We start from the raw sequence: 11,573 nt of genomic DNA, 5'->3' as shown, positions 1-11,573 counted from the left end.
GGACATCAACCTTGAAACTATTATACCGTAGCAAGAAATAAACGGGGGGTATCATTACATTCATAATTGTCATAAGATCATAACAAGAAAATTATGAGGAAAAAAAATCCCGGAGACAGAATGGAGCCACAAATTAATTTGCAGTATTCACAGCTCTCAATCTGCAATATATAAGCTCCTTCAATATTATTGCACAGGCAAACTAGACCATGCATGAATATATTCTGAAAAGGAAAATTGCCAACTAAAGCTTAAAAAACATTAAGCAAAAGCATAGGCCTCTCTTCTCAAATCTCTGTAGAACCTTGAAATGAATTCATCAGCTTTCTCATCTACGTGACTAATGTCACCCTCAACATCTCTTAGAGGAAAAGGAGAGTCAGTGACCCTTAATTGCCTCACTGTTGGAGTTCTCCCAAATCCAGGCAATGCAGGTGAAGATGTTTCACTCTGAAGCATTTCCAATGCCTTCAAAACAGCAGAGTTCATCATTAAAATGTCGTCGTCCTCAATGACACGAGCATGTTGAGTATGCTTATTACGTTTGTTGAGGTGGAAAGCTGGGCTGTTACTACAGCTAAACTCATAGTACTCTTTGGAAGATGAAGGACAATATTGGTGGCCCAGTGTATTATTATGGCCTTGAGTATAATGGCCGTGGAACATGAGATTTTGAAAGGCGGCTTTGCCAGCAATTTTGCCACGTTTCATAAATAAGTTGAGATCAAACATTAGTTTTCTCTTTGATAACCCTTTTCTCAGCATGAAGAAAGCCACTCGGACTATTTTCCAGAACTTTTTGGCTATAGTTGGCAAATTTTGATCCATTTTTCTGTCTAAGTACTCTCTATATATATTAACGTGTTTGTTGGTTCACTTAAGAAGGTGAGAGCTTTTGAGGAGAGTTGGTAGAGAATTGTGGTTTTATGTGGAAGCAATGAATTGAGTGCTATATATAGGGGACTTCATAGAGAGGAAGACGATGCAGTGAAGTATTCTAGAGTATATGTTTAAGTTTTAATTTAATCTTGACACGTAACACGTTTGGGCACGGACCACGTATATTACGAGTTGATTCAATATTCTATTGTTTCAATTATTGAAGGAGAAAGTGGTGATTTTCTTGATCCAGCTTTAGGAGAGTCCTCTAAGTCACTGTCACCCAACAAAGAACTTTTCCAATTTCTTCCCCTCTTTTCACGTGGATTGCAAATTTAACGAGGCCTATTGATGATTTGGTATTTGAAAGTTGGAACTCTCATTAAGCTAAACTATGAAACAACGTTTTCCCAACATTTACTTTACTCCTTTACTGCCCTTTTCACAGGGCGGATCTATAGGCCAAATTATGTTTCATGTGAATTCATGATTTTTCTGCAAAATTACATATATGCATGTATTTTTTTGAAATTGATGTAATATTATCTAATGGCACGGATGCTCCAAGAAGGTTGAATTAGGAAACGCTTGAATGTTGAGTTATTTACGTAGAGAAATAGGGATCAATGCCTACTTCATACATTGTTTTTCCTCCTTTTTTTTTAGTGGTGCACCCATATTCTAGAAATGTTTTTTATTTAGCAACCAAACACATACTCCTTCTGTTCCTTTTTAATTTACTTGTCCATATTACATTTTGCACCCTTCTTAAGAAAAAATATTAATTAAGAGATTATTTTACTAATTTTCATTTATTCACTATTTCTTGGAAATAAAAATTTGACTGCCAATAATCCAATAAGTTAGAGAAAATTGTTACTTGATGATAAGGGTAAAACTGAAAAAAGAAATTATTTTTTGATTTGCAAAAATAGGGAGCGAAAGAATAATTAATTTTTAATATACGAAAAGGAAAAGTATGTTCTCTGACGGTGCAGTAGATATTTAATTTGTCCATCCCTAAACACGAGGAAAACCAACATTTAAACTGCGCTTGTTATAACGATGAAGTATGTTTTGATTTTTTAATATCCTAAACGGAAAAAGGGTCAAATATACCCCAATACTATTAGAATAGGGTTAAATATACCCCTCGTTATACTTTTGATCCAAATATACCGGTCATGTTATACTTTGGGTTCAAATATACCCTCTTCCGTTAAAATTATTCAAGGTGGAGATGAGATTTGACATGGCGTTGATAACTCGGTGAGGTAGATCTGCACATGCATGCACCTCACCACTCTAACCCATTTACCCCTCTCTTCCCTTTTTTCTTCCATCACTACCATCTCCTCCCCCTTCACAACTTTTGCCACCATTAGCACCACTATAATGTTGTTTAGATTAATTGATTATTTTAAACTCAGTGATTGAAGCAAAATAATGAAAGCAAATAGAATATTGATGGTACAGTTCAATTTGAAGTGCTACAGCTAATCAAAGTGGTTTGTTCCTTTGAAAATTTTAATCTGTACTCATGAAAACAATTTTTTATCCAGTCTAAATATACATATGTAGTTTTTTTAATTCTATATAAGCGAGGATATGTCTTACTTATACTTTATGTTTAATACTATTAATATAGAACCGCATGGGATTAAGAACTTAAAAAAGTAGAAAATAGAGCCAGAATTACTTTATTGATAACAAAAAGAGAAAGCCAGTGTCCGATGAAATGTGCCCTTTACATATTTAACTATTTTTTCGAGGACAAAATGTTCTGTATTCATTTGATCATTAATTAGCTATTGTATAGTGACCTTTGCACTTATGGTATGTGCGCTATCCAGGAAAATATTTCTAATTTTCTGATTGAAACGCCTGAGTTTGGAAAGTTGGGGAAATGAATAAGGGTTTAATAATTAATTAATTTAATTAGATACATGAATTAGAGAGATTAATGAGAAAATTTAGGAAAGGTGGAGATGGTAGTGTAGTGGTGTTAATGGTGGCAAAGGTTGTGAAGGGGGAAGAGATGCTAGTGATGGAAGTAGAAGGGAAAGAGAGGGGGAAATGGGTTAGAGTGGTGAGGTGGAATGTCATGTGGTGTCCACTTCACCAATTGTCAGCGTTATGTCAGATCTCATGTCCACTTTAGATAATTTTAACGGAAGAAGGTATATTTGAACCCAAAGTATAACAGAGGGGTATATTTGGACCCAAAGTTTAACGAAAAAGGTATATTTGGACTCAAACTATAACGAGGGGTATATTTGACCCTTTTCCGTATCCTAAAACCAGTGACCTCAGTCAGAGCTGTTTCGAAGAAAAGAAAACAATAGTACAACCTCTTAGCTTTGATGCGTGGTCCATTTATTACCACCATACGTGCATTACTGACTTTGTTTTCGAAAGTTCTTTTAAAACCATTTCTAATTAGTTATAATAGCTTTAGAATGCTGCTGAAGGTAAGTAGAGGGTGTAAGGAAATGGAGACTAGCTTTCTGTTGGAGTTTACGTGTAACATCTAAGCAACTAACACGTTGATAAAATATGACTAAAAATAAACATATTAAAGAAGTAATAAGCTTTACCACCAAGGCATGCGTTTTAAAGTTATGCCGACCTAATTAGAAGTGAAATACTAGGGCGGTAACACACTGTTCATCCCCTTTCTCGCCTAGACTTGCGATTACCAAAAAAAAAAAAAAGTGGCCTGCAAAAAATAATTTTTGTTTTGAAAGTTAGGTTTGCAATAATAATTACTCCATCGAAAGCTAAAAGAAAAAGTAACGCCAAAAGCGAAAGCTTCTCTTCAACAAGAAAGAAAATGATTTTTTATTTTTGTAACAGAGAGGTGGCCAACTATATAATATACTCTTAGACTCCATAAATCAAATCTCTTTCCTTTTTCTTTTTTATTTTGCACTACAATTTGCCATGGAAAGAGACATATATAATAAACTATAGAAAGAAAAAAAAAATACTAGACTATAGCAGTCTATTTGATTCACTTGGCTCCCAAGATTCCCCTAAAGTTTTGAACATTCAGGCACGACCGATCCGCTTTCTATTCCACCAAAAAAAGGAAACAAAAAATAAATAGAAAGCCATTAAAAACCTCTCCAAATTAACCCACCCACGTACCATGCAACTATTTTTGAATTAAACTTGGCACAATCTGAAAGAAAACAAGAAGTACACGTTTGTTTTTCTACTTTTATACTTTTTGAAATTAAAATTATTCTTCTTCAGATAACATATATTTGAATTTCACAATTTCATTGTCTGGGAGAGGTACCCAAAAATTGTTAAGCAAAGCTTTATCCAATAAAATGAAGATGAAATAGTATCATTTATAGTAGTACCCTCTTAGTTAAAGACTAAAAGGGACTTCACTTATCCAACAATACACTGCCGTATACAATCTCCTAATGTGAGTAAATTAAGAAATTTAAAAGCTTGAGACCTTTCAATTTGAACTGATCGTCTGAATATATATATATATATATAACATCTGGCATATTCATGCTCATCTTCTTAAACAATTATTGTTGAACCACAGAATGGATTAGGAGACACATAATTATATCCACTACTCAAACTGAATATGCAGTACTTTTTTAATTATAATTTGCTGCTTTTTCTCTCTTTTGTTTAATTGCTTACATTATTATAACCTCCTTCCTAGCTCTATGATTGAGCGCCACTTTTGGAGGGCTGTGGTATCCTTTAGGCTCTAGCCCCTCCACCCCCCTCATCTGTTAATTGATGCATTTTAACTAAATGTTGTATAAATTATTTCAAGCTAAGTTCATGTCAAAATTCTGATTTTGGTTTTGTCCAAGTTAGTGTTTAGTGTCCCACATTGGTAGAGAAATGAGACGTCTCATCATGTGGCTTTGGACAATCCTCATCTTATGATCTTAGACTCCTTTAATTTGAGACTGAGTTAGGTCACATGTCAATTTCATTGCCACAGTACGAGACTTACTCATTCATATTCTTGATTTATTCAATGCTGGGAGCTCATGTTATAGTGTCCACGTCGTGTCTGACATTGGTCATAAAGGAAATGAGTTACGTTGTCATCTCCTTATATAATTTTGAACCATCCTCAGTTAGATGAGCTAACTTGGAAATTGAATAAGGCCGAGGGTGCATTTTGTTTAAGGGGTCGTTTGGTTGGGAAATAAGTTATCCTAGGATTATTTATTCCGGGATTAGTTATCCCACCCTCCCATAGAGATAAAATAATACTACAATCCCGGAATTTGTTATACCGTAATTTTATCCCAACCAAATGTGGAATAAACTCATCTCAAATTTAATCTCGACTTTATTTATCTCTTATCCCTCGTACCAAACGAGCCTTATGAGTTAGATGGCATTCGTCAGTTGTCATGATGTTGTTTTGATTTCAAATACAATTTTCTCTCAAATTAAAAGCAATCAAGTGCATCGATAAAATAGGGGTAAGCCTTAAGAGTTAGATGGCATTCAATAAAATCACTCAACTTGTCATGATGTTGTTTTGATTTCAAATACTTTAGTAAGCAATGCATTTTATCTCAAATTAAAAGCAATCAAGTGCATCGATAAAATAGGGGGTAAATATCTCAAAAGGTCATTGAACTTTGAGAAATTATGTAGGAAAGTCATTGAACTTTACTACATATCAATAAAATCCACCAAAGTGAACTTTGGCCTATTATCTTATAAAATCAGAAGGAGGTAAGGTTCTCAACTACATATGTCATTACAAAGTTACTAAAATATGCAAAAAATCGACATAACAATATTAATTAATTATTTTATACCATGTAGACGTGGGTCACACAATAAAATAAAATAAATCCATATCTTTAAACCCACACCCATTCACCAACCCTTCATCCAAAACCCATTTTTCCCTAATCTATACCTTTTTCCCTTATCTATACCTTCTTCTCACTGTTTCCTTAAAATTTGGTTGGATCAAAATAATTACTTAGCCAATATAACTTAGATAGTAAATCAAAATAATTATGGTAATTTACACATATCTTGGTACCTCAAAAATGAACAAGTTCCTTAATTCTTTACACAAAACCATCTCAAAACATGCAAAAAAGCCACACGGAGATACACATAGTACTACTAGTCCCCTTGCAATCATAAATATTACCAAGATACGCCCTAAACCACAGTTAATTGTTACCACTACAAATCAGTTAACAAATACACATATAACATTAACCACGCAAAATTGTAGAGTCAGAGCCCTAACAACTAATATATCCTCAATGCCGATCTCGTTAACAACTTTCAAATAGTTCTCAAAACGCGACTCTAAAGCCTTTGAATTTTCGAGAAAAAGATACACCCAAATTCTGAAATGAGAAAGATCGAAAGAATACTTAGTATATTAAATATATGCTTTAGTACTACTAAATGCTTAATCATTAAAACTCTAATGATGTCGACGAAAAAGAACAAAAAAAGATTTCTGACGAAAACTCTAATTTTAACTTCGAAACAGTGGGTGTGGATAAAGATATAGATTTATTTTATTTTATTGAGGGGCCCACATCTACATGGTATAAAATAATTAATTGATATTGCCATGGCAGATTTTTTTTTTATGACATATGTAATTGAGTGATTTTATGAGATAATAGGCTAAAGTTGAGTGATTTTATTGATATGTAGCAAAATTTAATAACTTTACTACACAATTTCTCAAAATTCAATGGCCTTTTGAGATATTTACCCATAAAATAGGATGTTTCTGCCAAAAGAGGAGGGGGGGGGGGGGGGGGTGTTCAAGGTAGTGGAGTTGCTTTACAACCCACTATACTAAATACTTGTAAGCAAATATTTGTAAAGTACAAAAAAAAAAAAAAAAAAAAAAAAAAAGAGCTACAGATTAATGCTACGGAGCATAACATGTAAAAAGAGAGCTACAAATTAAGAGCCATCTAGATTGGCTTATAAGCCATTTTTAACTTATTTGAGTGTTTGGTAAAAATAAAAAATAACTTAAATTAAGTTAAAAAATCAAAATAAGTCAAAACCAAGAAGTTGCTCAACTCCAATTTTTTTTTTTTTTTTTTTTTTGCGTAAAAGCCATTTTGGTTTGACCAACAACTTTACCCTTTTATCTCTTATATTTTCTATTAATTTCAATATTGCCCTTACTTCTAAAAACCCTTTAAGCACTTTTATCCAAACATGTAACTGCTTATTTATAAAATAACTTTCAAAGACTTCAAAAGTACTTTAAGCACTTAAAAAGTATTTTAAGCACTTATGTTTAAAAGCCACTTTTTTCCGGCTAATTCAAACGGGCTCTAATACTACGGAGCATAACATGTTTCCACTAATGAAAATAAGACAATTTTGCTTTAGGAAAATTGGTGGAAATGTGGAATCACAGAGGTCCGTTCTGTTCCATAAGTACCTTCATTAGTTAATCAGGGCATCAACATGTAAACTTTGACAAATAGTTTACCTTCATTTTAGCTAGTTGTTCCATAAGTGCGTTCATTTTAACAAGTTAAAAATCATTCCTTCCTTTGAGGTTTGAGCCCATATAGTCCATGTTTACTTTTAACTTGTAAACTTCAACTTTTTTGCTTTTCTTATTTTCGAGAAAAATAGAGAAGGTAACAAATAGTCGACAATCAAATTAAGAGAGAAGACCAAACTCCACGGAATTTGTGGATGCAAAATTAAAGGACTCCAGCCTTGAACAAGTAGTATAAAACTTTTTTCCATCTATTTCTTGCAAAAATTTCCCGAATACAAAGAAAAAAAACTCCCGAAGACAGAGTGGAAACCACATATTAATTTGCAGTATTCACAGTTCCCAATCTGCAATAAGCTCTTTCTATATTACTAATGCGCTAGAACATGCATGGATTCTTAAAGGAAAATTGCCAACTGAAGCTTAAAAAAACATTAAGCAAAAGCAGAGGCTTCTCTTCTTAAATCTCTGTAGAAGCGAGAAATGAATTCATCAGCTTTCTCATCTACGTGGCTAATGTCACAGTCAGCATCTCTTAGAGGAAAAGGCGAGTCAATTACCCTTAATTGCCTCACTGTTGGAGTTCTCCCGAATCCAGGCAAAGCAGGTGACGCTGTTTCGCTCTGAAGCATTTCCAATGCCTTCAATACGGCAGAGTTCATCATTACAACGTCGTCGTGTTCAATGGCAGGTGCATGGTGAGTATGCTTATTGCGTTTGTTGAAGTTGAAAGGGAGGTGGAAAGCAGGGCTGTTACTGCAGCTGAACTCATAGTACTCTTTGGAAGATGATTGGTGGCCTTGGGTATAATGGCCCTGGAACATGAGATTTTGAATGGCGGCTTTGCTAGCAATTTTGCCACGTTTCATAAATATGTTGAGATCAAACATTAGTTTTCTTTTTGATAGCCCTTTTCTCAACATGAAGTAAGCCACTCGGACTATTTTCCAGAACTTTTTTGCTATGATTGGCAAATTTTGATCCATTTCTTTGTATATTCACGTGCAGATATTTTTTGATTGTGAGTTTTTGTAGTTGAGAATTGATAAAAGAGAGCTTTGGAGGAGAGTTGGTAGAGAATTGTGTTTTTATGAGATGCAACGAGTGGTATATATAGGGGGCCTTCATATAGAGGAAGAGGATGCAGCGAAGGATTCTCTATGTTTTAAGTTTTAAAATTGACACGTTTGGGCACAGACCACGTATAGTACGAGTTGATTCAATATTCTATTGGTTTAATCATTAAAGAAGGAGGTGTTGATTTTCTAATTCCAGCTTTAGGAGAGTCTTTTAAGTCATTGTCACTCATCAAATAATTGAAATTTTTTCCTCTCCCTTCACGTGGATTGCAAATTTGATGAGGCCTATTGATAATTTGGTGTTTGGAACTCACATTAAGCTAAACTATGAAGCAGTGCTTTTCCAACATTTTCTTAACTCCTTTAGTACGTTTCCAATGCCTAAATATCTTCTAAACGACACATTTAGCAACCAAAAGCATACTCCTTCCATTCTTTTTTTAATTTATTTGTCCAGATTACATTTTGCACGCTTTTTGTGAAAATATTAATTAAGAAATTTTACTAATTTGCGCTTATTAACTAGTTTGGTTTGAAAGTGGAGCTTCGACTTCTTTTACTCCAATTAGTTAGAGAAATTGTTACTTAATGAGAAGGGTAAAATTGGAAGAAAAAAATTGCTCTTGATTTGCAAAAATATACGTAGTACTTTGTGAAAGAAAATTTTACTTTTAATATGCTGGACAAGTACAAAAGAAAAGAGGAAGTATTAAAAAGAAATAAACTAAAAGGAAAAAAATCTTCCCAGCTGGCGCAGTACATATTTTATTTGATCATCTCTAAGCGCAAGAGGAAAGCCAGCATTTTAAACTGCCTCGTAACGAAGAAGTAAGTTTCGATTTGTTAATTTCCTAAAACCACTGACTGACCTTAGCTTTTATGCGCGGTCCATTGATTACCACAATACGTGCATTATTGACTCTGTCTTCAAAAGTTCTTTTAAAACCATGTCTAAGCTATAATAACTTTAGAAAGCTGCAGAAGGTAAGTAGAGGGTGTAAGGAAATGGACACTAGCTTTCTGTTGGAGTTACTTGTAACATCTAACCAAATGACACGTTGATAACATAAGCTTTACCTCTTAGACATGCGTTCTAAAGCTATGTGGACCTAATAAGAAGTGAAATATATTACTACTGGGCTGGCTGTTACACATTGTTCATCCCCTTCTGGTCAAGACTCAAAGAGTTGCCCATACTTACTACTGACCCCCCTTGAAAAAAAAAGTGGCCTGCCAAAAAACCTTTTTTGAGAATTAGGTTTGCAATAACAATTACTCCATCGAAAGCTAAAAGAAAAGAAAAGGTAACGCCAAAAGCGAAAGCTACTCTTCAACAAGAAAGAGAAATGATCTTTTTTTTTCTTTAATTGCAACAGAGAGGTGACCATTTATATATTACACTCCTAGATTCCACAAATCAAATATCTCTTTCCTTTTTTTATTTTTTGCACTGCAATCTGTTATGGAAAGAAACATATATAGCACCTAAACTATAGAAAGGAAAAAAATTACTACTAGACTATAGGAGTCTATTTGATTCACTTGGTTCCAAAAGTCCCCTAAAGTTTTGAATATTCAGGCACGTCCGGTCCGCTTTCTATTCCAGCAAACAAAGGAACAGAAAATCAATGTTAAGCCATTAAAACCCACTCGAAACCTGACCATGTACCATGCAACTATTTCTGAATTAAACTTGGCACAATCTGAAAGAAAACAAGAAGTACACGTTTATTCTACTTCTTTTTCACTTTTTTTGAAATTAAAATTATTCTTCGACTTTGAGATAATAGATATTTGAATTTCACAATTTCTTTGTATCGCAGAGATACACAAAAGTTGTTAAGCAAAGCTTTATCCAATAAAATGAAGATGCGATAATAGGAGTATCATTTATAGTAGTACCCTTTTAGTTAAAGACTTGAGGGGACTTCACTTATCCAACAGTACAGTGCTGTACACAATCTGCTAAAGTGAGTATGTTAATTAATCTAAAAGCTTGAGTCCTTTCAATTAATTTGAACTCATCTGGCATGTTCATCCTCATCTTCTTACACAACTATTGTTGAACCATAGAATGGATTAGGAGACACAAAATTATATCCACTACTGATACTGAATATGCATTATTCTTTTTGAATTGTTTGTTGCTTTTTCTCTGTTTGGTTTAAAAACTCCTTCCTAGCTCTATGATTGAGAGCCATTTGTAGAGAGATGTACCCTCTAGCCCCTCCACCCTCTTCTTTTTCCTTGCAGATCATAACTAAAGAGTACGTAAAACTTGCACATACATGAGGAAAGAAAACTAACACTAAGTTTTTTTTTTTTTTTTTGGTACGAATGAAATTTTTCTTGAAAAATTAAGTTGTTTTCATGCTTATTTTCTAATGTTTGGTAAGTAAGCAAAAAGAATATTATTTCAAAAGCATTTAAATGCATCTTGAAAATATAACACTATGGAGGTAGGGATTTGACGGGATCGGGGTGGGGGTGAGGTGGACTCTCTGATCTTCTTTCAACAATAAGCCTTTCAACTTGAAATTTTCAGTTGTTGCCTGGAACTTGGAGTAACAGAGAAATGAAATTACGAACTTAGTGAAAAAATCGAATTAGCAAATCAAAAAAAAGACCTGTTCACTAATTAATAGTATGGTTTATCTGTGCTTTGCTTGTATGAGAAAAGAAAGAGTCAACATCTATTCTTACCACAATCTTTCTTAAATTGATGATCATTTCTCTCTATATCCGTAATCGATGTTTCGTTAACATTAATTTATGCATTTTAACTAAATGTTGTAAAAATTGTTTCAAGCTAAGTTCATATCAGATTGATTATTTTGGTTTTGTCCAAGTTAGTGTTTAGTGTACCATATTGGTGGAGAAATGAGATGTTATCTCCTTATATAGCTTTGGACAATTATTATCTTATAATCTAGCTTTAAATTGGGATTGAGTTAGGTCATAGGTCAATTCCATTAATATATGAGAGTTTATATACTCCGTCAAATTCTTGATTTGTTCAATTTAAAATCTCATGTTATATTGCCCACGTTGTGTCCGACATTTGTCACACTACAACAAATATGGAATACGCCTACATTTGAACT

At 33.7% G+C, this 11,573-nt stretch overlaps 2 protein-coding genes across 2 annotated transcripts; both read right to left on the bottom strand.

Moving 5' to 3' along the window:
* Positions 1-961, bottom strand: LOC132054567 (uncharacterized). Its single transcript, XM_059446550.1, has one exon. It carries the CDS (start codon positions 826-828, stop codon positions 262-264), a length of 567 nt encoding a protein of 188 aa, XP_059302533.1. The 5' UTR covers positions 829-961; the 3' UTR covers positions 1-261.
* Positions 962-7,552: 6,591 nt separating this feature from the next.
* Positions 7,553-8,523, bottom strand: LOC132054566 (uncharacterized). The gene has a single exon (XM_059446548.1). It carries the CDS (start codon positions 8,374-8,376, stop codon positions 7,825-7,827), a length of 552 nt encoding a protein of 183 aa, XP_059302531.1. The 5' UTR covers positions 8,377-8,523; the 3' UTR covers positions 7,553-7,824.
* Between the last annotated feature and the right edge of the window lie 3,050 nt (positions 8,524-11,573).

Source organism: Lycium ferocissimum, chromosome 4 (genome assembly GCF_029784015.1).
Source record: "Lycium ferocissimum isolate CSIRO_LF1 chromosome 4, AGI_CSIRO_Lferr_CH_V1, whole genome shotgun sequence".
Classification (NCBI taxonomy): domain Eukaryota; kingdom Viridiplantae; phylum Streptophyta; class Magnoliopsida; order Solanales; family Solanaceae; genus Lycium; species Lycium ferocissimum.
Note: the sequence above shows the minus strand (reverse complement) of the source record. Positions and strands in the feature narration are given on the sequence as shown.